Source organism: Uloborus diversus, chromosome 3 (genome assembly GCF_026930045.1).
Source record: "Uloborus diversus isolate 005 chromosome 3, Udiv.v.3.1, whole genome shotgun sequence".
Taxonomy (NCBI): domain Eukaryota; kingdom Metazoa; phylum Arthropoda; class Arachnida; order Araneae; family Uloboridae; genus Uloborus; species Uloborus diversus.
The window spans coordinates 179,814,294-179,840,204 of record NC_072733.1 but is presented as its reverse complement, the minus strand read 5'-3'; the positions used below and the strand labels follow the sequence as shown (position 1 = coordinate 179,840,204).

General features: G+C 34.6%; 1 protein-coding gene across 1 annotated transcript in view; it reads left to right on the top strand.

The window, feature by feature from the left end:
- The window catches only part of LOC129218413 (uncharacterized), a 95,651-nt gene that overhangs the window by 16,569 nt on the left and 53,171 nt on the right, over positions 1-25,911 (top strand). The window contains exon 2 of the mRNA XM_054852666.1: positions 20,743-20,772. Within this exon, the coding sequence (XP_054708641.1) occupies positions 20,758-20,772 (15 nt within the window). The 5' untranslated portion in view covers positions 20,743-20,757. The remainder of the gene's footprint in view (positions 1-20,742; positions 20,773-25,911) is intronic.

Genomic DNA, 25,911 nt, shown 5'->3' with positions numbered 1-25,911 from the left:
ACATACTGTAACTAGTGTTCCCGCTAGGCCGTTTTTGAAGGGCGCAGCGCCCTGCCCTTTTCCATATCAGCAGAATGCGCCCTGCACTTCTTTTGGATCGCGAAATGCGCCCCGCCCTTTTCAAAAATAAGAAATTGCACCCTGGTTTTTAAAAAGATGCCTCAACCATCGTTTCGACCTGCCGCGATATCTGGGCAATTTTATTTGTCCAGCGATCGTCTGCAAAAACACCCATGTCTTATCCTTGTTCCCAGAATTTCACCCTGAAAACGGCCCCATAAACAAAAGGGGAAGCAAATACCTAGGCATAGAAGGGGATGAGATTCTCAGAATTCAAACAGGCTTATCAGCAGGAAACAAAGGCATGTTTTTCCTTCTACTGAGGGTGGGTTTTTGAAAGGTTGTTGGAAGGAGTAGGGTCCTCTGGGAAGGGAGAGACCTTTGTTTCATTCCTTCCCATCCTTGATCTGAGAATCAACAATGAGAGAGGGAATAAATAGGACATTTTCCTAACATTTCAGCCGTTTGTGTCCGTTTTTCGTTTGCACGTGGAAATTAGGCTTAGCTAATTTTAGCGCATTGCTAGTGATTGAGTAGCAATCTTTTCACATCTGTTTCTGGAAAGTTTACTTTCTGATTGTTTCCTAAGAAGAACATAGTATAAAGCCCACTGGGTTAAAATACAAGGGTATTTTTTTAATAACTTAGATTTTTAACCCCCATCCCCAGCGCCCTCCCCGCATAAAAAAAAGCGTTAGAAATGGAAACATATCGCACTGACAAAGCTTTCTTGCAACTTGCTACCACTGCATTTTTGAAGCACTGCACACAGTATTTTAAGTTATTTATTCTATTTGAAGTGTAATATATTTAAAAAAGGAGAATTTACACTCATCACGATTTTGATGTCTACTAAAATACTTAATGGGCACAATGCACATTACTAGGCAGTTTCTTTCGTAGGAAGGGGAGATCAGTAATTAAATACTGTTCTTAAATTGAAATTCAAAGGGTTTTGAAATGCCTAGAATTGTTTTAAACTCTTATTGGTAGTTAAAATTATGGCCTGAACAGTGTTGAAAAACTCTCAAAGCCAAGTTTCAGAATTAGCTAAATATTCCTATGGAGTGTGGAAAATATGCTTAGCTTAGTTGGCATTTGTGTGTGTGGGAGGGGGGGTTGAGCTAACCCTATTCTGTAGACAAGTGCGTTTTCTGGATGAAACCATATTTAATACTAAAGTCAGTGGTGACGGCGGTCAAGGGGGGGAGGGGGTCATGGTGCAGACTTAGACTGTTTGAATTTTTGCAAGGTGTTTTAAGTGTTATTTCTTCTCTTAATTTTTTTTTTTGGGGGGGGGGGGATGAGGGGCGGTGCTCTACTTTTCGAGTGGTGCATCATTGGTCTTGGGTGGGGGACACTGCGTTGAAATAGTGCCCTTTTTTAAAAAAGTGCCCCTTTCAAAGGCCAGCACCCTGCCCTTTTTTTTCCTAGAGTGAACACTACTGTAACTACAAAAAATTCTAATTTATTGCATTTTAGTCAAGTACTGCACTATATTTTGAACACTTCCTTTTGTATGTATGCATAAATGTCAAAAAATTAGGTTAATGGGAAAAAAAACGATTCATACAAATGCATGAAATTATTTTATAAATAATTTAATTTCTACATAACTAGATTAAAATCAGCTATATAAATATGTTAACATATATATATTTATACTTGAATGTTCACATTGAATAAATAATAAATTGTCAAAAAAAAAAAAAAAAAAATCATAATTTTGACATACTTTGCTCTGTTTCTAATATTTTCTCACAAAATAGTTTTGGACAGTTTTGGAAACAGGATGGTAAAAACCTTGCCAACCCAGTTTTCATTTGCACACATGCATTAAACATAGAGAAATTTGGTTACTATTATCAAAAAAATAAATAAATAAATTCATGCATAGAAATTGAAATTTTAATCAAGAATTCAACTTCTATAACCAGGGGTGATTGTGGTCCGGTATTTTACCGAATTTCCGGTATTTTCGGACGTATTTCCGGTATTTTCATGTCTGAAAATACCAAAATTATGTTCTTTTTTCGTTATGCTTTTATCTCCCTACCTCTGCAATTTATTTTAAATTATATAATACTCATCAAATATACCTGCAAGAGCCTTAAGATGGACAACTATCCCTTAAGATGGACAAATGTCAAGCTAATTTGTATAACACCAGCTCAAAAGTAACTTTGTAATCCATTAAAAATTTAATTAAATGTTCACACAATATTTTAACTCAGAACTATTTAAAACTATGGCAAAGGTGCACTTAAGTAATAGGGGCCAAAGATTACCCCCCCCCCCCCCCCCCCCGTTCTCGCTTTGAAACTTTCAGGTATTTTTTGATGAACTCACAATCACCCCTGTATAACTAGATTAAAGTTAGCTGCATAAATAAGTTGAATGTTCATATTGAATAAATGTTCAATATAAAACATTATTTTAATGCATTTTATTCTGTTTTTGATGTGTTCTAACAAATCACAATTTTTTAAAAAAATATAGTTTTGGACAGGACTACCGTATTTTCGGGATTAAGACTGTCCCATTTTATGAAAAAAACTTCCTTTACCCAATAGATGGCGCAAAATGTTGCACCCTGGTTGTGACGAAAGCATCATGCTCGTTGTACGTTTTAGCCGCAAACTAGTTTTACAACTGACAGGATTTACGCGACATCCAGAAAAGGGGACAAACCGGAATTTGTGTGGAGGAGATATTGTTCTTCAGAGGAGTCAGTGAGGAATGTCTTTCATTGTTCGAAACACACCCCTCAAGTGCCTTCAGGCATTGACAGCGCGAAGGAATCGGAAAAGCAAACAAAACCGCTGCAGAGAAATGAGATGAGAGCATTTTTGCTTCGATTTGAAGTTTAGATCAGAAATGATTTCGTTATACTAAGGGTTCATCTTTTTAACCGCGGAAACTTCGGTAAATTTATCGCAACATATTTTAGAAATGTCTTCTTTTTGGCTATTAAATCTACTAATAAAAGTTGTCAATCTAATGTATTTTTTTTTTTTTAAATATTAATCTTTAGAAGCTTTGTTTCCTTCATGCTGCATTTATAGAAATTGCTAAATAGTAATAGAAAAGACTGGAAAGTTTGTTAAATCAGACTTGGACAGTTTAAAAGAAAATTGTGTTTGAAAGGTCACATTTTTTTAATCTTTACGAGGAATTTTACCTTTTGTTCATGACAAAGGTCCACAAAAATTACCATGGAATTACAGAGAAAACTTGGTGGTACGAATCTTTTAAAATTTTGAAGAAGAAAACATAGTTTTTTACGGCATTTAACAGGGCCCAGTCGTGCAAAGAGGGGGAGGAACAGCCCCCCCCCCCCCCCGAGATCGATCTTAGTTTTCGCCTAACTTGGAAATAGTCGGGGGGCTACGGGGGAAGAAACTGCAAATTGTGATAAAATTATGAAACTCGGCATGCTTGTAGACATTGTATAAACAAAAATTTTACAAAGGGGAGGCATTCCAAAATCCCCCCCCCCGGCTGCCATTTCTGGTCCAGAACCAAAAACGGCGATTCTTTTTAAATTTTCGTTATTATAATTTTTTTAATCATTGGTTGTGTCATTCCATGGATGTTTATTACATTTTTTATTATTTAAAACTCCAAAAAAATCTAATTTCAGAAATAACTTCACAAAAAATGGTTTTTTAAAAATAAAATCAATATTTTTAAATTATGAGTTCTCTGAAGTGAATTTTTCCCCCATAACAGAATTACAGGTTTCTGAGTTTGAAGATACATTACATTTGTGTTATATCAAAGTAGGATTCCAGTTATCCAAACTCTAATTGCCCGAACTGTCCAATTATCCGGTCATGATGCCCCTCGTTTTAAATGACTGAGCACGCATAATTGAAACTATTTGAGAAGGGTATAATAGAATAAGGACTTGAAGAAAAAAGAGAGAAAAAAAATTAATTTTCAGACAACATAATTCTAATAGAAAGAAATTTAAAGTTAATTTTAAATTTCTGTTCATTATTATTATCGCTATTGTTGCTGTTTTTAATTCTCCGTCACCCAATTGATCATCAGTAAGCTTTTTCTCATTTTATAATTAAAAAAAACAAAAACATATATATATATATAAACAAATTCAAGTTTTGGAGCACCGTATCAAAGCTGGTGCTTTTAAAATTAAAGTTTATTAGATCATAGATTTCAACTAACTTTAGTATCGTTACTGAAACTTTGAAGGAGTTGATTTTGTGTGTGTGTGTTATATACAAATATACGTGTACAATATACGAATTTTGTATTAACTTATCCAATTATTTAAGACATTTTTAAACACCCTTTAAACTGTTCCAGACCATTTCTTAACAATATATTACCGTTTCTTGCATAAACAGCTGAATTTTTACCGTATTTTAAAAAAAACAGCAGTATTCAAACGATGCACAATATCAATTATCAATGGGAGAGAGAGACATGAAAAAAAAAAAAAAAAACAGTACGGTACATATACAGTATGCAGTAATAATAAAGCACTACACTGTAATAGTACTATACAGTATTGCTGTGCTATCTTCGATCAGTGGCGGATTTACATTCTTTTCAAGGGGGGGTGGCGGTTGAAAAACGTGGAAGCCATATTTCTCCCCTCAATCCACTATGTAGGGGGGAGGGAATCAATTGCCCACTTTTAGCCTGTATTTTAAATTTTAATCACCCCCTATCGCCCCTCACAAACTTATCGCTCCCCTCAAGAGTTAAATCTCCCTTTTGGTGGCTATCACCCCCAGGTTTAGAAACCACTGTTCTAAATCATAGCAAAATGTATCATCATACCAGTATAGTGTAGTCCATGGAAGAAAAAGGTTGGAAGATACATATAGAAATATAAAAATTATTAATGTTCAAAAAAGAGGGGAGGGGCGAGCTTCGGTTTCAAATTAAAAAGTGGGTAATGCTGTCCATCTTCGACTACACTGTCTCAACTTAATTTAAAGCAAATTTGTGGAATGTACTTGATTGAAATTAATAGCAAAAGCTAGTAATTCCTTTAATTCTATATTATTGGTTTTCGAAAATGACAGTTACGGAGGGGGCGGTCGTCTCCACCACCCCCCTGGTAAATCCGCCACTGCCTTCGAACCATTTTTTAGAGTTTCAAGCGTTCAAGAATTCCTTATCTAGTCACAAATTTTCACTTTTTCTTTCTATCTTCACAAACATAGCATGAAACAGCGTGCTTTGGTGCAGAATATTTCATCACCTTTCATATTTAGAATTTAAAATATTAAAAGAAAATTGTGGAGTTGTTATTTATACACACTAACAAAGCGATGTTTTGACTAGCGCTGGGTGGGAACTAGAGCAGTTAGTGATGCTAAAAGGATGAAAGTATATTCACGAAACTAATATTTAGTAGTAAATAGCGAAGCCGTCATTTTGCGCCACGATTCCTTTCTAAAAGTTTTCGTGTTGTGGGTGAGAAATTTGCGTTAGCTCTAACATTCGTTACTCGAGAAAAACTCGCGTTATAGGCATTTGGCGTAAGTTGAATCGCTTTGGAGCGGAAGCCGACTGTATATGAGATATATAAATGTTCAATTTTGATTGGGGAAAATGTAAATTTATCATACATTTCACGACAGTATATTTTTGAGTATTATAGTTTAAAGTTGGTTGTATTCAAAACGTTGATCAGAATAAAACATGCGTCTTGTTTTGCCACAATGACTTGAGCAGAAAACGGACAACCAAGTTAAAAAAGTTACTTATTGGATTTAGTTCAAGCACTTCTCTGCTTCCCAAACGTGATGAAATTTTAACTAAATACTGATTTTTTTTCCTTTTGTTTTAGCAAGATTAGTGAACTCCCCCCCCCCCTTCGATGATGAGTAGTCATTTGATTGTCATCATTTTTATTTGGAGGAGAATGGAATATATACTATGACTACGAGCATTCTTCGGAAGGGCTAGAGAGGTGAAAACCAGGAAAATATGTAGCAAAAAGAGAGATCCAATGGGGTATTCCCCCCAAAAATATTTTAAAAATCAATAAAACGATCTATCCTTCCTGGATTTCGTTTCAAAGTTTATTTCAGGTCCGTCATTTGGGAAATCAGGGTGAGGAGGGGCCATTGGAACCCCCTGGATTTTAGAAATATTTTTAAAAAAAGTAGTCTTTTTGTTCGTATTTTTTGTTTGTTCCTTTAAATATTAGGCAAATGTTTGGATAGGTAGATTCTCCCCCGGAATTTTTCCGGAATTGAAGTTACCAAAACGTATTTTAATCAAGTTTTAGTGATTGGGGGGGGGGGGGGAGAAATGATTGGGGGTAATATGAAGGAAACTTTGGAAATTTAAGTTTCAGAAATAGAATAGTAGATTATCTTTGATGGCAAGGCGAAACGATCGGAGACCCTCACCCGGAATTTTTTTTTAAATTTAAATCCTGAAAAGGAATGTTTGTACGGTCTTTAATTATGCAAAAGGAATAGAAGGCAACTCCTGTGAAATATTTCCGAAATTGAAAGCTTAAAAATCCATTTCTTTGCTATTTTTAGGGAATGGGATAGGGTTCTAGGAACTTCTCGAAATATTTCCAAAATTAAGTCCTGAAAACGCAATTACATGACATCTTTCAGGATGAGGGTTGGGGTTAAGAGACTGTCTCACAAAAAAATTCGATATTGAAGTTCCAAAAACGAACTTTCAGACAATTTTAGATAATGTTATAGTGTGGTTTTTTTCGACTCTTTCGCGGCAATTTGTAGGGATGCAAGTCCGTAAACCAAAATGTAATAATGCTGAGGGATCATCAGGCTCTTTAAATTCGCCACTACGCTCAAGTATTGATGCTTCTCTAAAATGATTTTTTTCCTCTACATATTTTAGTTTTTAAACTGTTTAATGATATGTTTTTGAATGTGTTCTCTTATAAGAAATTCTTCGCGACTCCCTTGGAAGTCACAACATGCTGGTTGGGAACCGCTGATCTGGAGCATTAGTAATTAACCAAGCTAGTCAATTAATGGTTAAAATATTTTTTTTCTCAATAAAAGTTGTACTATACACATTCATATCTTTAGCATAAAAATGTTTGTAATTACTTTGGTATAAAGAAAAAAGCTTTAAAACTAGCATTTAACTATGTCATTACTACAGGTAGATCGTGTTTGTTAATTACTGGCGTTGAAGGCATTTTAGATCAATGCATGTAATCGACCAACCTTCAATAACAAACAGCATAAATGGATAGTTATTAAATGCATTTTTTTTCCTTCACTGAGAATAAGCATTGATCAGCATATCTCAGTAAATGAACCTGTAAAATTAAATTTAACCTAGAAAAAGGTGATTCAACATTTTATCTGATAACAATTTGCACCAGTAAGAAAAGTGACTTCCTTGAAAACTTCTAGATGTCTCTGTAAGTATATCGTACGTAACCTTCATAATGGTCAAATCAAAACCTTTGTTACAACTTAGTTCAACTTACTGGCTGATGGTCAGTAACTCGCGTATCACACTATAATACTTCCTGTGCAATTTAAATAAACGCTTATCAATATCATGTTTACTTAATCTGTTACTTTTCTAAGTCTAAAACTTTAAAGTATAAAATTGAGATGAAGATTTACTTAATCCATTTGCACAAATTTGACATTTTTATGCTTGTATTTGCAATTTATTCCCAGAATTTTAAGCTTTGTCTTAAAATTTTGATACATTCAAATATAAAAACCATTAAACGTTACATAATATACGAAGTACCTACTTTCTAAAAAAGTTTCGTGTCTACAAGGTAATGATTTGAGCCTATTACGTGTACGCACACAATATGTAAAAATCTTTACTTTTCAAGTTCAATTTTTTTTTTTTTTTTGAAAGTTCATATATTATCATACATAATACTTTGCTTTTTGTTATAAAGGGCAAATATATGCACAAAGATGTCACACCTGCGCAAATGGATTGAGCAAGGTTTTTTTAATTAAATAAGAACTATTTTCAGATCATCTTTGTCCTTCGTTAACATTAGAAAATATTAATTACTTCTTGAAAAATAGTTAAAATCGTTGTTGAAATAAAATATCACGAAATTTTAATGATCTCTGTTGCGTCAATTTAGAAAGATATTCATTGCGGATTAGGAAAGATTGTGTGGCGAGCACTCGTAGGCCAACCCTCCAATTCTAGTTCACCCACCTGTTTCTAATAACACGGAAAATACACACGGGGACGTCCTCCCTCCCCCCTTTCTCTTTCCTTGACTACAATCACTGCCGCCTCGAGTCCAAGCTACAAGCACTGACATCCGATACCACTGGCCATCACTTCGGGCACACGCATGGAAAGCCTCACTTTTTCGCAAAAATCTAGTTCATCTGCAAAACTGACTGATGGCGATATTTGTCCGGCGGGATCTCCACGCGATCACGAACAATTGGTTTTAGAGAAAAAAAAATCTAGACTGATTTATGAAGAATATGAAGGAATGAAACTTGTTACAGAAAGTTTATGGTCCATATGGAATCATTTATTAGCATAAAAATGAGAAAAAAGCCGAGCTATTAATAAAATAGACCTTAATTTCACGTATCCTTACTTATTCGAGTTTTTGACGCCATCTATTGGCACTTTAGGCAACTATAAGATTAGTGGACAGAATCGAGTAAGTTTCAGAACACGTGAGCATTGAAAATTTTTTTAATGATATTTACAAAATATTTCAATTGCAATGCGTCTACATTGTTTCTATGGTTCAGAGAAAAAAATCTCGAATCTCTGTGTTAAGATGATTTTTCATGAATGTGTTTAAGAGAAATATTTCATATTTGACAAAAAGTACTTTTTAATATCATTTTGTGATAAATGTAGGTAACTCAGCAGCAATTTACTTCATGCACGTAGTTTTTTACACATTCATCTGATATAGTAAAAAGTTTCATTGCAATCCGGCGATTAGATTTTTTTTGTCGCTGTTCCCAAAGAGTCAAGTTTAGCATGTTTTTCTACCGGAACAGCCTTAAGCGCCACGGAGCGTACAAAAAAAAAAAAGTTTCAAAACTGCCGATGCGGCTCATATAATGGGTGTGGCGGCTATAGCGTTTTTTTTTTCCCAAAAAGTTTTTTTTTAAAAATCCGAGTTTTAAAAAAAGTTGAAAATTTTACTAATAGATGGCACCACATTTTTTTCCTTTTGTTTTGCGAAATGAGCGACAAGTAAAGCAAAGAGGGGTAGGCAGGAGGGGAGGTGAGTCAGCGATTGCAGGTGTTGCACCATAGAGAGAAACGCTAAACCACATTGGCGGTGAGCAAGCCTCATCAGAGTGAAGGGGGACTGAGGGTCAAGGAAAGGAGCTAGTAGTATATTAAAATACTGAAAAATAAATAATTGAAAATCTTTGTTTTATTGAAGTCATAATTTTTAATTTATTTTTTTAAAGCAATATTGCAACAAGTTCTGAAAAACTCTCTTGTGGAAATACAAAAATATTTTTCCTTGAATAACTTCATATGTAAAATAATAAATAAAATACTTAATGATTTTTACCCCCTATCGCTATTTTTAAAAAAAAGCAATACAGTGATAAAGCTATATAAAAACTTATAATTACTTAAAAGTCGCATTTATAAGGCTTATGGCATTTTCGGCAGCGGACTTCTTTATTAACAGACTTCAAAAAAGGAGGTTATGATTTCGGCTTGCGGCTTTTTATGTGTGTTTTCATATTACTTCAAGAATACTGGACCGATTTGAAAAATTCTTTTTTTGTTTGGAAGGGTATGCTTCCCAAATGGTCCCATGTTAATTTTGTCTGGATCTGTTGAGGAGTCCCGGAGAAATCTAAGAAACTTTAAATTTCACACGTTGTGGCTACGTAGACCAGCTTTCGTCACTGCGCGATAGGTCACAGAAGGTCACGTGGTTTTGGCGTGAACGGTGCATTTTTTGACAAAGGTATCTTGTTCTGAATACTACATCTCTCGCATCGGGATTTGATTTTCACGGCGCCGCCTGCTAATTTTAATTGTGTCTTACTAATGTATTTCTTACTCATGTAGCAAATCAGTAAATTAAATGCATTTTGCTACAAAAATAGTTGAATTAATTAATTTATTATTTTTTTTTTTTTGTTCATAAATAACTTCATTTAGTCATCAAAGTTTTTTTTTATTTAATATTTCAGTTTTGAAATATATTTAGTGTTAAATTCAAGGGGAATTTAAGACAAAAATCCCCCTGCCGCTCCCTCCGAAGATTAAATTTATGTTTCTTAATAAATATATCGTAACTGGCGTCAGATTTTTGAAGTTTGACTGGTATTCTAGATTTAATATTTCATGACGCCGTCAGCTTAATTTACAGTTAGAGTAACATTAATTTACAGACTTAATTTGAATTTTTTTCTGTACTATGCTCCCCAAATACTAGAAGACGCCTGTACAGATTAGGAAAATTCTTTTTCTGTTTGAAACGGTATACTTCTCCCTGTCGTCTAATGGTCTTCAAGTCCAGGTATAAGGGATCCTGGAGAAATTTAGGGAGAGGATAGATTTAAAGACTAATTTCACGTTTAGTTAAATTAGTGTTCAACTCAGGTGGGTTGTCAGTTATGTTATGTAGTAGTTTATAGGAGGCCCCGACTTTAAAAGGTTATAAAAAATTAAGACATCGTATATAATTAGTTAGGTATTAAAATAATTCATCGTATTGTTATTAAAAATAGTGTTTATTTTATAAATGGGTGTTTAGTTGATTTTTGTACTGGAATTATAAAATAAATTTCATACTCGCGCTTTGTTGTTTGTAAACGCACAGCGTCTCACTTAAAAAAAGGTATTTATGTTTTTTTTTTTTTTGTTTAATGCATAGAAGGGATCTAACCATTGTTAAAAAAAAGTGCCCCTCCCCCATGAAACAAAGGTATTTTCTTTACTCAGTGTTAAAGAAAGTACCATAAAACATTAATATTAGTCAGGGGTGCCCCCTTGTGTTCAAGGGAGGGTGTTTTGAGGGGTATTTTTCCTTTTTAGGGGGGCTCTTTCTTTGGGAGAGTACCCTCCTCTCTAACTATTTCCCCTGCATTAATCATTCGTAGTCATATCGCAATGTTTGAATAAAGACTCCTCTGAAGCAAACAGGAAATTCATTTAGTATCATTGTTCTAGTAGTATTTTGATCTTCATATATACAACATCACAGCACATACTCTGTTTCTAGTGTGGTATTGATCTATAACGGGGCCTAGTAAAGAGAAATGTGATTTTTTTCACAAGTTACGTGACACGTATTATTGTGAATTATAAAATAGTTAGGAAAATCATTGACATTTAAATGGCTCTAACTAGATTAATGCACAAATAAATCCTGTAAAGGAACAAAGATCAGTGTTTAGTGCCAATCGTATAAAATGTTATGCGCATTAAGAATTTTTCTTTTTTTAACTGACTTCAAGAAGGACGTTCTCAATTTGTCAGAATCTTTTTATGTATGTCCCCTGTAAACTCAAACACGCGTAGATCAATTTGGAAAATTCTTTTTTTTTCTCTCTCGTTTGAAAAGGTATATACTTCCCAGGTGATCCCATGGTCATCAAATCAGTATCTGAAGCTGGAATCCTTGAAAAATCAAGAAAACTCTTCAAATTCTATGGGCAAAGTCAAAGCGATTTAGGATGTTTTTTAGTGACTCGTGAATTGTTTTTGGAAAGCATACTTTAATAAAGTCAAACTGATGATGAAGACAATTTTCTTTGCAAATACTTGCACATTTGAAAAAGCATTTCTTCACAGTCTTCGGAAGTCTCCGAGACGCTGTGCTCTTTTTCTTTCTCTATTTTGTTCATCTTAGCTGTTTTCAGACTCCTGTGCTTTCTCACTCGAGATGTACCTAAAGAGTGAGCCACATTCTGTACCCTACGTACTTATTTTATATTTACACCACTAAAAAGCAAAAAATAAATTATTTTCGAAAAAAAAAAAAAAAAAAACGACTTCCAAAAAACAAAAAGAAACTGAAAAGTAAAAAATAATGGATCATACTTACATACGATTTTTTACCCAAACGTATAAATCAAATTTATTTTACAATTCCTGTACAATAATCAACTAAACTAAACACCCAATTATAAATTAAACACTGATTTTTATTACCGTACGATGAATTATTTTAATACCTAACATAACTGAGTAGGTTTAGATTTAAAGACCAATTTCGCGTTTAGTTAAATTAGTGTTCAACTCTAGTGGGTTGTCAGTTACGTTAGGTAGTAGTTTATAGGAGGCCACGACTTCAAAAGGTTATTAAAAATTAAGAGATTGTATATAATTAGTTAGGTATTAAAATAATTCATTGTACGGTAATAAAAATCAGTGTTTAATTTATACTTGGTGTTTAGTTTAGTTGATTTTTGTACAGGAATTGTAAAACAAATGCTACAAGGCTAATAAATGGACTTTCTCACTTAGACTACAATTCCAGGCTTAGAAGGTTAAAAATGTACAGTCTTAAGCAAAGAAGAGACCGAGGGGACATGATTCAGTTGTTTAAATTTATTAAAATTAAAGATGTTACGGGGCTGAAGTTAAGCACTGAAAACAGGACAAGGGGTCATTGTTTTAAGCTATTTAAATCTCAGGCTAACATGGATATTAGGAAAAATTATTATTTTAGCAGGGTAGTGGAACCTTGGAACAGTTTACCGGAAGAGGTGGTAGTGAGCAAGGGAGTAGATAGTTTTAAGAGGGCCATTGATCTTCACTGAGGATTGTAAATTGACTAGGACCAGTCTAGCTGGGCCCAGAGCCTGTTGCTGGTCGTCACATTTGTATTTGTATAAATTTGATTTATGCGTTTGGGTAAAAAATCGTATGTAAGTATGATCCATTAATTTTTACTTTTCAGTTCCTTTTTGTTTTTTGAAGTCGGTTCTTTTTCTATTTGAAAATAATCACTGTGTAATTCAAATATGGCTTCCAGTGGTGAAAAGGTTCAAAAATGATACCAAATGGAATGTTATTTATCTATTTGTTCTACTGGTTAAAGAATACTCCATTACGGTGTAACGAAAAGTAACATTACAAGGTATGCATAAATTGCAAATGCATTTTGTGTAAAATTCGTCCTTGGCTCATATGAGGCAGTGAGAAGCAAAGGGATGTATTTTCAGGTTTTAAGTAAAACGCGTATAGCCTAGGTAGGCTTTCATTGATTTTTTTTCTTAATCATGCTGTACAGCAGCACCTACCAGGGCTACTAGTACTATCTCTTGCCCCAAGAAAGAGGAAGGGTTCACCTACTATGTGTACTGGTTATCTCCAAATTTTTAATTTTGCCACTCGCATTCCTTCGCTTCTCACTGCCTCAAATGAAACCGTCTCCTCCATGATTCTGCTCCATTTGCGTTGAAATTTGATAGAATTAAATTTAAGATCTTAATTTTAGATTTAAGTTCTTGTTGATTGTATATACACTGGTGTGCAAAACTTAAGCAACAAGTGCGTTTTTTGTCATAACTCTACAAGAAATCATCCGATTGACATAAAATTTGCATATGATGTACATTATTTTGTACTTAAACAATGGTGAAAGAATAATGACGCAGAAATGAATATAAAGCTTTAAGTTGGGTATGGAACAAAAAAAGGCTTTATTTTGACATATACCGTAATTTCGGGTAGATAAGCCGCGGCTTATACGTGTTTTGAAGTTGAAATTTAACATCTGCGGCGTATCTGCCAGGGCGACGTATCTAAAGAAATTTTCCCCCCACCATTCTTTCTTAGTGCTTTTCATGTTCGCCCAATCGAGTGGCAATGTTAAAATTCATTAAAAAACGCTAGTAGAACTCTCAAATTGCACCATGAAACAGGTTTTTCATTAAATTTAATTTCTCACACCCTTAAACCTGCGTTAGTTTGCACCGATTTTACCGCATTTTGCTGTTGTTGTTCTTTCCAGTGTTGCCAGATTCGTGATGATAACATACGTTTCACTAGGCTGAAAAATGGAGGAATCGCTAGCTTGTGTGAGTTAAGAGTCCCTATAGTCTGAGTAATGTTTTAAAATGTCTCGATGATAAATTTAAAAAAAAAAGAATCAATTGATAAAGGGTAAACAATTTTTTGATGAACTGCTAAGTATAACAATGATTTGAAAACTTTTCATCCAACCAATTGTAGATGTCATCTGGCAACACTGGTTTTTTTGTGTAACCGTAGCATTTTCTGATTTTTGTTTTTACACAAAGTTTATTCCATTTTTATCTGTTAACAAATGCAGTTGCTTGTTACAGTTTTGTTCTAACTAAAATAAATGATCGCATTCGTACATATGTATATATAGAGGGGATTGGGGCGTCATGTTTTGATACGCTCTTCTGCGGCGTATACGATAGGGCGGCTTATCCGATGAACTTTTGTTTTTAGTTAGTAAATTATTGCATGTGCGGCGTATACGATATGGCGGCTTATCTACCCGAAATTACGGTAGTGGCGTTACACATGATTGCCTGAAGAAGCGTAAGTGCAACTGGCAGATGTTCCCTAGTATGGGATATGCCCTCCCCTTGCTGCAATTGTTGCTTGGCATAGTCTCTCCATGCTAAGCACCAGATTATCCAGGAGTTCTTGGGGTAAACGTCTCCATTCCTCCTTTAACGCATCTTTCAGCTGATGGGCGTTACCAGGAGGATACTGTTGTGTGACAAGACGTCTTCCTAATGCAGCCCACACATGCTCTATGGGATTTAGATCTGGAGAGTAAGCTGGCCAATCCATTCGTCTGATATCTTCACTTTCCAGTAGCTCTTGAACATTAGCAGTATGGTGTGGCCGGGCTTTGTGATCCATGAAAATGAAGTTCAATGGCCCCTCGGTACAGACGCACATGGGGTAGGATTACCTCATTGAAATAGCGATCTCCAGTTACAGAACCTCAGTCGAAGATCTGAAACTAAGTCCGCCCGTTCAACATAATGCCACCCCAGACATGAACTCCAGGACCACCGTAACGATCTCTTTCGGCAATGTTATTGGGATGAAATCGAGATCCAACCTCTCTCCAGATCAACTGACGTTGAGAATTGCTTGTAGCACTAAAACGACTCTCATCTGTGAAGAGGACACGACTCCATTGATGAGGTGTCCAGGTTTCGTGTTCTCTGCACCACTCTAAACGTTGCCGCCGATGGCTAACTTTTAAAGGTATTCAGTGTTCAGGAAGTCTAGCAAATAAGCCACCTTTGTGGAGGCATCTAGCCACTAAATCTTGATACTTGTCGTCCTGTGGCTGTGCACAGCTGCTGAGATATGGCGCTCGCTAACTGAAAACGGTTTCCTTTTGCCTGTAGGACAATGTAACTGTCATCTTTTGGTGTTGTTTTCCTTGGACGGCCAACACCAACTTTCCGAACAGCTGTACCAGTAGTTTTAAAGACATTCCAAGCACGAGAAACAACACTTTTGCTGATCCCGAACTCTTTGGTGACACTGGTCACACTACGCCCCTCCTCAAACTTCCCAATCATTCTTCCTCGAGTAAAATCATCTAAATGATTTCTTGAAGACATGTTTCACAAAACAAATCACTTGCACTTGCAGCGAATGTCTTTAACTACGGTGCTCTTCATCCTTTTATCACAGCTTTGACCTGCGCTCGCCGACCCACAAGGTTTACGTACACTTACATCACCTACAACATTTTATTTCTAAAATTTGCGTACAAATAGTCTTTCTACTGAATTACTTGCATATTATACTGCAATTTCATGGCTATCTTATACTTTATTGGGGAGTTGCGGTCGAAAAAACACTTGTTGCTTAAGTTTTGCATACCAGTGTAGTTTACCATGTGGTACCCAATTCGATATTCTGTCGTGCATATACTGGAGCTTAAACACCCTCTTTTTAGTTTGTAGTTTAATTTTTTGGTCTTTTGACCATACCTATTGATTCCTCCGCGGCTGATGAGCTCTTCATTCAACCTTTGAACTTTTTCTATTAATTGCTGCTTGTATTTTTCTTTTTCTCATCATTATTATTCTTAAAAATTGTTTAAAACTTGTTATTTGGCTTGTACATTTTATATATGTACTTGGCTTTTTAGTTTAGCTGCGTTGCTCATCTATGGGCTTTTGGTTTGGTCTTTTCAATATTCTTCACTTGTATTATAATTATAATAATTATATATATATATATATATATATATATATATATATATATATATATATATATATATATATATATATATATATATATATATTAGGGTGGTCCTTATTTTTGAAGTTGTAGATATTTTACACGACGCCCCCTCAATTTGTTCCATTATACAAATAAATGATCCATGCAAAATTTTAAGTCAATCCATGAATATTAACGCGTGCCCCTAGGGGCCCCCCTTTTTTGAGTTTTGAAGAAAAATGTGCGGATTTTCTAATTTTTATGTAAAAATATTTCTAGGTTTCATATTTAAAGTAATTTTGAACCTCAATAGATGTTGCTACTTCCAGACCAACTATTCTCTCACTTTCATTCTGTGAAATTTTACGTATTACATAGGGTACATGTACACCAATGGCCTTGGGACTGGCATACCACTATTCGCGCTCGTTTTAAACCAAGCGGCAGGGGAACATTTCTTTCCACCAAGATGGACACAAGAGATTCTAAAGGCTATTAATGAATGGCCTAGTGTCATTAATGAATGATTTTTGACAACAACAAATTGCCTCTTCCAGGCTTTCGGGATGTTGATTTAGAAAATTTTCTGTGTATGTAATAGGTGTGGCAAATAAGGTCACTAGGTTTCCATGCTATAAATATAAGTAATGGCAATTATATTTTAATTTGCTGTTCTTTAGTTATGTACTTAAATGTTTATGCATTCTTATAATTTAAATTTTGAAAAATCCTTGATTACCCTACCATAAAAATAAATAATATCTAAAATATAAATTGAAAAAAAATTCCAGATCGGAATAACGTAAAAATCTATACTTTAAACTGTCTTCTATTTCAGTACATAGTCCTTTATTATCATCAAATTCCTCTTGTAATTCACAAGATTTAGAATCCGAAATGGGTATCTATCCTAACCTGTTGAACCTTTTTTCTATATCTGGTCTACCACAACGTAAAAAAGCTTGACAACTATTGAGATCTGCTATCATTTCATCAATGTTAGACAAATGTCATATTAGGGACAAAGATGCTGCTCATTTATTAACAGCCTATGTAGATGCAGTAAATTTAAATCCAAATAACCTTATGATCAATTGTACATCCCTTAAGAGAGCAAAAGAAAATCTTCGAGAGGTAAAATTAGATTTCATGAATTTAAATTTAGATTTTTTAGTTATTTCCTGGGATACAAAGCTATATCCAGATGTAACTGGAAAAAAACGCCGATAGGCTTACCATGATAGCTTCAGGTTCCAAGTTGAACAGCTACTCAGAATTTCTGAGATATTTCTTCAGTCGTATATGATATCTTAGATGACTGCTCTTTATTGCTAACTGTTCAAGCCGTAGAGTTTTATACAGCGGCTTACGATACCGGCCGTATAAATTGTGCCTGTAATTTTTTAGAGTAAAAGCTGAACGGTGATATATTGCATTTGTATTGCTATCATCAAGCACTTTAAATTGTACTGCAGAGTGTCTTCAAAGAAGTTCTTGCCTTTCTTAGTTCTAGACTCGATATTCCATTATTTAAGCGCTTCAAATTTCAAAAATTACATATACCACTTAAATTCTAAAAGAAGAATTTGATGACATATTATTTTTCATAGAAAGCGGAATTAAGAAATATTACAGAGAATTCTCAAAATGTGTAATAATATTTCTTGGTGAAGTCCTCCCTCCTACAGGGATATGTTTTCGGCAACCTGGAGCTTATCTGTGAACCAGATGGGTGGCAAAAGGAATTTATTGTTTGAATATTTATAAATTTAGGAAACAATTTAAATTGACCTTACATGAAGAGATTGCCCGTAAATGCTGTTTTACAGTTAAATGTTGTATGAAGATATAGTTTTTCGCAGCAACCCATTCCAGGCCTTTTAAATTAATATAAAGTCTAGTGTCTAAAAAACCTGCAGCGTACAAAATGATGACAAACATGCAGCAGAAGCAGTGATTGAAAAATTCATAAATCACTTATGGTACTTAGGGGATGAACTAGTAACTTTGTCCATATTGGATGAAGGAATTAACTTTGAAGATAGGAAAAGACTACTTCAAAAAAATGCTTGCTGAATAGGAAGACGTGTCTGATGACTGTATAAAAAATTTCAAAAAACAGTAGATGATTTGATGGAATACTTTCTTAGTAAAGATCTTCCTCTTTATAGAATCAATTACAAGTCAATAAAACTATGTTACAAACACCAAAAGATGTTTTCCTATTTGATCCTGATTCATGGCAAAATGAAGGAAGCTATTTACAGGGAAGAAATATCGTTAAAATGCTGAAAGTTGTGAATGATACAACTGAAAGAGGAGCACAATTAATCGAAGAATTTCACAATCAATTTACCAGATATGAGTCACAAAAGCAATTTAGTATTTTGCAGAAACTCCAAGACTATCGGGAAAAAAAATGCACACGATTGAGATACATTGAGAAAAGCGTACGATTAAGATAAAGTTTCTAAAGAAATATTTCATTCTTATTCAATGTAAAATCCTTAGACGATATGAAGTAATTAAAAAGATTAATTTTAGTGCTACCTCGCTGTAAAAATATTTTGCAAACATAGGAGAAACGATGTACGTAAAAACTCGAAGATTTGTGAGAAAATTATCAAAAGTGTTCGAATTCAACGTCCTAGGGGCACGTGTTATTATTGACCGATCAAGTTCAAATTTTGCACCAATTACTTTTTATTATAGTGTCACAAAACTAGGGGGCGTCACTTGTTGAATTCCGAAAAAAATGTTTTCCCATATAAATAAGGACCTCCCTAATATATATATATATATATAGGGAGCGTGTATTTTCTCTGTAATGTACGTGAGGGTCCCTGGTGTTGACGTTATGAAGTTTCTCGGGGATTTTTTTTGTTTTTTTGTTGTGTTTGTTTTGTATGGGGGGGGGGGCGCCGAAACGAGGTCTTGCCCCTGTTCGAAAGATGACCTAGTTAAGTCCCTGCATTCATGAAACATTTTTTTTAGTAGCCAATAACAACACCCATTATTTACACACCACGATTCCCTACCGAAAATTTTCGTGTTGCAGGCGAGGAATTCGCATTATGACTGAAATTCTTTACTGGAAAAAAAATGGCGTTATAGCCATTTCGCATAAGCCGGATCTCGTTGTAGCGGGAGTTGACTGTAACTTCCTTCAGTTTATAAGAATTGGCAATTTTATTCATTTTTTGTCGAAAAGAAAAAAATATGACGTCACTTTTACTGACCAAGAATGTAGGATATGTTGGTCCACTCTTTGTGGGGCATGTTAGACCAGACCAACCTACCCCACATAATTTAAAAACTTTTTTCTCTTAAATCTTAATAACAATATTCTATGATTATTCTTTTGATTTTGAAAAAATAATTGTGTACTAATGGTGACTGCTTATTGCTGTTTTTAAATAAAGATGAATTATCAAAAAATCAGTTTAATATGTTACATTTTTAAACTAAATATTTTTCACTCTACACACAACAGAAAATAAGGTAGCTACAAAGTTAAATAGTATTTATCACTAAAATTATAACAAATGTTGTTTGAGTTATGCGGCCCAACGTGCCCCACCTGTGGAGCACGTTGGTCCATTTTACAAGGTTCTGTTAAAAAATTAATGTAAAAAAAGTTTATCAATTCAACACTTCCAAAAAAATATGTGGGTTTGAAAAGTGTTTAGTGAAACTTATTGTTAAAAATCGAACTGATAATTAATTTTTTTGATGAGGTAAAAAATTATAAGTAAAAAAGCGGATCAACGTGCCCTACCTCCCCTTACATTGATATTTACATTTTTCTTCCCTCTTTTTAAAAATTAACTCAATTAATAAAACTTTAGTTTTATTTTGCAACACAAAAAGCAAATAAGTTGATTTTTATGCTTGTTATCCTATTTTTTTAAAAAACTTGTTATAATTTTAGCTTTATTACGCTACTTTAAAAAAAATTGTTAGTTTTATTTATAAAATGTATATATTTTTTCACAACTGTATATTGTATTGGAGAATAAGTAACTGATCAAAATCATCATAAGCTCATTAAAGTTGTGTACATATTTTTTTACAAATGTCCTAGTAGAATTTAAAACAATCTTATTTTGTACAAGAAATACACCGCCAGCTCAGTCAATTCCAGCCGAGGACTGCAGTTTTGTGCTTATTAGCACTCATTATCCTGGCATAGAAGTGACTGAGCTGGAGGTGGAAAACCTCTTATATCTAATAAAGAAAATTAGAAATAGTGTTAGTTTTTAGAAACATTATGTAGAAAACAAATCTATAAATAAATTGCTGATGTAATGAAAAGTGTATGTATTTTCTCAGTGGGATCAAGTATCCCTCATGAAGGGATCATGTATCCCTTGATGTGGGGATACCCCTTTCCTGCACCTCGTGAACCACCGGTTGTAAACCTCTAATCTAAATCATTTAAAAAATTTTATTTGTCATGAATTCATTTTTGAAACATTTAGTAATATGATAATGTATAATACATTCTGTGTATTTTTGTTTTAGTTGAAGAGCAGAAAGATGGAGTGGATGGATGTAAGTTTGATTATTTTTGTATTAATTGTTTCATTTTTTAAAAAAGAAATCATTAAATTTTTCATGCAGTGACCAAATTTTGCAACTTTGAATAATTTGCTCTAAATTTATTTCAATTTATCAGGCATTTTATTTTGTTTATACATTACTCCTTACGTTTTCAAATTGAGGTAACCTGCTTTATTTCTATCTTTCTTTTTTGATTGTTTTGTCCATAAAATACTAAACTACAGGCGAGTTTCCAGGCCATTTTCCGGATCAGTCCTGTGACATCAAGGATCTGTCCATATTTGAGGTCACACTTTTTTTGCATTATATTTGAAGAAAAAAAAGTCCCTTCCGCCTTTTTTATCAAAGTGTCACACTTCACCTACTCCTCCCGAAATTACATAAACCAGTTGTTACAAATAATACTTTTATTTCAAACAAAAAAATATCACCACCTTTGTTTCCCTCTCCCTTTCAGGCTCAGATCCACGTGAGGGGAACTGGGGGAACGTTCCCCTCCCAAAAAATCCCAAGTGTACCTATAAAATTTTCAGAACAGAAGACAGCGAAATTCTTCCTTTTTTTAAAACTTGAACTTCAAGAGAGTCGTCAGGAAAAGCAAGGAGAGAATTGCAAAAGCAGATTCAAAGAAGAGAACTGTGGGAATGCCCCCCCCCCCTCAAAAAAAAAAAAATCCCAAGTGTGCCTAAAACGTTTCAGAAAACAGGACTTACAAGAAAAAATATCCGTTTTTTACAACGTGAACTAAGGCATCAAGAAAAGCAATTAGACAACAGCAAAAGCAGATCCACGGAGAGGAACTAAGGGAATGTCCCTCCCCAATCCCATATATACCTAAAAATTTTCACAACAGAACAAGGGCGCCCATATAGGGGGGCAAGTGGGGGCTCAAGCTCCCCTTAGAGATGAGAACTTCCTTGCTTTTAGTGCTTTTTTCTTTGAAAAAATGGCGTAAAAATTTCTTTTCTAGCCATTAATGAATAAGTTATTAAAAATGTCAAATTTTAATGTCTCTAATCTGTACTGAAATTGGTTTCCATGGGGAAAATATTCTGCTAAGCCATGGGAAAATTTTTTGAGCCCGCCCCCTTAAAATTTTGCATATGGGCGCCCTTGCAACAGAAAAATTCTTCTATTTCATAGAATTGGAACTTGAACAAAAGCTCCGGGAAAAGCGATTTAGAAAATATCAGAAGCGGATCCATGGAGGGGAAGTGGAGGAATGTTCCTCTCCCCCCAAAATATCATGTGTACCTTGTGCTGATTTCTTGTTGTTAAGCCTGAGTGCTCTGTTTAGGGTGTAACTTGTTTATTTTAATTTACTGTTTGTATTAGGATTTAGTAATATTTGTACCTTTTACTTCCAATGCTTTTTAATTCTAATAATTAGCATTGTTTCTTCAATTTTGTATTTTTGTATTGACTTTTTAAGTGTACCATTTTGAGCTAGAATGGGAGTTATATGCATAATGAAGGAGGTTAAAAGTGGTAAAGGGGACAAGTGGATTTCTTGTGACCTATATCAGATGTTCTGCTTGTTTAAGGGGAAGGATGAGTCTGAGAAGGATTTCATTTGCACTAAGTGTGTTGAACTTTCAGAAATCAGAGTTAGGATGCTTACTTTGGAGGGTGAGTTAGCATTAGGCTGTAGACGAGTAGATGGGGTAAACACTCCAGAGGGAAAGGGGGAAGTTGGTAAAAAGGAGGTGGGCATTTAGCTATGTGTTAGATAGTGGAAGTATTCCAGAGATAAAGGAGGAAGTTAGTAAAAAGGAGGTGGGCATTAGCTGTGTGTTAGATAGTGGCAGTATTCCAGAGGTAAAGGAGGAAGTTAGTAAAAAGGAGGTGGGCATTAGCTGTGTGTTAGATAGTGGGAAAATTCCAGAGGTAAAGGGGAAAGTTATTGCTGAGGGGACTGACTGGGAAACAAAGGGTATAATATTGGCAGATTCAATGGTGCGTGAGGTTGGAAACTCAATAGGCAGAGTTAGACGTAAGGCGGCTAGATGTTGTTTGTCAGGTGCTCGGGTGAGAGATGTAAATAGGGTTGCTGAAAATAAGGGTGTATTTAATAAAGAGGATGTAGTTACTTTGTGAGTGGGAACTAACAATGTAGGCCATAGTAACAACGATGAGTTTACAAAGGAAGGGGATTCCCTGTTGGACAAAGCAACAAACTGTTCGGCAAATGTCCAAGTGGTTGGTTTGCTTCCCAGGTATGGAGTGCATAGGAGTTGGTTAAACCAACAGACTAGGTGTATGAATCTGGTACTCAAGGAAATTTGCATTAAGTGTAGTATCAGGTTTATTGATGTGTGGAGTAATGACGGGCATAATTGAGTTCTCATAATCGAATCACTCGATTATTCAAGATCATTCGAGAACTTGATTACCACGAGTTCTCGATTATCGTATCTCGAGTTCTCGATTACCACTTTTCGAGTCCTCGAGCGATGAACTTCTCGAGTTCTCGATTATCACTTTCCGAGTTCTCGAGCGATGGACTGCTCGAGTTCTCGAATATCACTTTCCGAGTAATCGAGCGATCAACTGCTCGAGTTCTCGCTTTGAACTTCTGGAGATCTTGAGTTCTCGAGAAGTTGAGTTTTCGAGATGTTGAGTTCTCGAGATGTCAATCACTCGAGCAATGTATTTTTCGACCGATTTGATAATCGAATGAACCTCTCAATATAGTTGTCTTCTGATAGGGGTGCCCACCTAGAAAGGGAAGGGGGGGGAGGTCATGGCGTAGCCTGTGCCATTGACATTTTTAGGGGCGGTGTTTTAAGGGGTATTTTTCATTTTTTGGGGGGGTTCTGCGATATTGAGGGGGGTGCGTCTTTGACCTCAAGGGGGTACCCCTGCTTCTGAAGTGATTCAGTTGCAGGGGCAGATCCGTCATTTAGGGGGTCAGAAGGCTGGCTTTGAAAAGTTAATGATTTTACTTATGAATGGGCATGGTTTTTGTTGCCTTCCGAAAAAATTTGCATTGCACCCTTCCCTCAGAAAAATTTGAAGTGACTGACGGGCTGTGCTGACGTGCCCACAGGGGAGGTGGTTCATGGCGCAGACTGCACCACTGAAATTCTTAATGGATGTCAGCCTTTTTTAGGGAATATCCTTCTTGAGGGGAGAGGGTGTTTTAAGGGGTATTTTTCATTTTTTGGGGGGTTCTGCGATATTGAGGGGGTGCGTCTTTGATCTCAGGGGGGTACCCCTGCTTCTGAAGTGATTCAGTTGCAGGGGCAGATCCGTCATTTAGGAGGTCAGAAGGCTGGCTTTGAAAAGTTAATGATTTTACTTATGAATGGGCATGGGCGATTCCACGAAAAGTGGTCCGTTTTAGCAAAAAAAATTTTTTCGAAAATTCAATTTTTCTGCAGTTATAAATTATTTATTAATATGTATTTTGTTAGAAAAATTACAAAAATCAGATTTAAAAAAATTTATATGCTAAAAATCAAAGGAAATTGTGAGTATAGTATTCATGGTTTAGAAAAGTCTAATTGCAGTTCGGTTTTCATCTCCCTCTCTACAAAATGCTGTGAAAAATTAAACTAATACAAGTGCTATTCTAACTTTTGTTAACCTTCCTTTATAATTTAATTAAAGTTTTGAATAAAAAATAAAATATTTAAGATGGATAAATGACAAAAAATACATATGTGTAAAAAATATCACACACGTTACAAATAAAAGGTATTTTTAATCATCTAAGTAGTTAAAATTTAACACAAATGATGATAGTTTATATTATAAGTTTGCTAGTCATGAGAAACATTTAACAGAAATTATAAGCATAAATCCTAATTTGTTAGCTCTCCCCAGGTTCAAATCTGCATGTCACACACGTTACGTAACAAGAGTGACTTTTTTGCATGATGCATAGAATTTTTTTTAACTGCAAAATAATTGCTTAAAAAAATTCCATTATTTTCCTACAGATAGCAGTAGCAACAAATTCTTCAAATTTTAATTCTTTTATTTTGGCACTATATCTTAGTCAAATTTCATTTCTGAGCAGTTAGTATCAGCAACTTCAGTAGAAGTAAAAGCAAGTGGGAAGAAAAATTTGTTTGTAGCCAAATTCTACTTCTGAGCAATTAGCATCAACAACTTCAGTTGAAGTAAAAGCAAGTGTGAAGAAAAATTTCTTTTTGCCATTTTCATTTTATTGCTTTAGTAATTCTAAAAGAATGGAAAAACAGACATCTGAGACAAGTACTGCTGAAAGAATGAAACAGTACAGAGAGAGATAAAAGTTAAAAGGTAAGGATTATCAAAAGAATGAAAATGTAAGAATAGAAAAGATGAGAAAAAATAGAATTTTGCATATGACAGCTATGGAAAAAAAGAAATACTGTCTGAGTAAAAACTTAAAGGCCAGTAAACTTTTTTGAGAAATTGGACAGATCTTAAAATTTAGGATCAAAAAATCATTTGAGTGATAATTATTAACCTTAAACACAAGTTAAAAAGGCAAAAAAAAAAAAAAAAAAAAAAATGTTTGAGTGTATTTATTTATCAGAAAATACTACAGATCAATATTTAATACTGAGTAAAATCTTTAAGGCCAACATAGAAAAAAGCAAATGAAGACAAAAATAAAAATATTTATAAGCTTGTGTAGGAGTCATTTCTTCAAATTGTTTCTAATATTCTTGTTTTCATGGATAAAACTAGTTTTTGACAGCGTTAGGTATATATTTTTCGCCATTCATCTCCGATATTAAATTTCAACTGTGTTTGATGAAGTTAAATGTCCCTCATTTGCATAAACTCGTCTTGTTAAGTCAACCCATAAGTTCCATATTAGGCTAAGATCTGGAGACTTAGTTGATCATTTTAAAGTTTTAACATTGTTGACTTGGAACCACTTTTTTGCACTGTTACTCGAATGCATAAATGCATTGTCATGCTGATATTTCCAATTTTCTCCAGCAATACATTCTGCCTCGGGTAAAACGATGGCTTGGAAGGACATTTTATATGCTTGTGAATTCATTTTACTTGAAACAAACATAACGGAGCCCACACCATTATAAGCAAAGTACTCTTAAGTGATGCTAGAGCCTCCATCTAATTGGCGCTTGGAGAGTAATTCTTTTTCTTTTCGTTTGTCTTTCCATC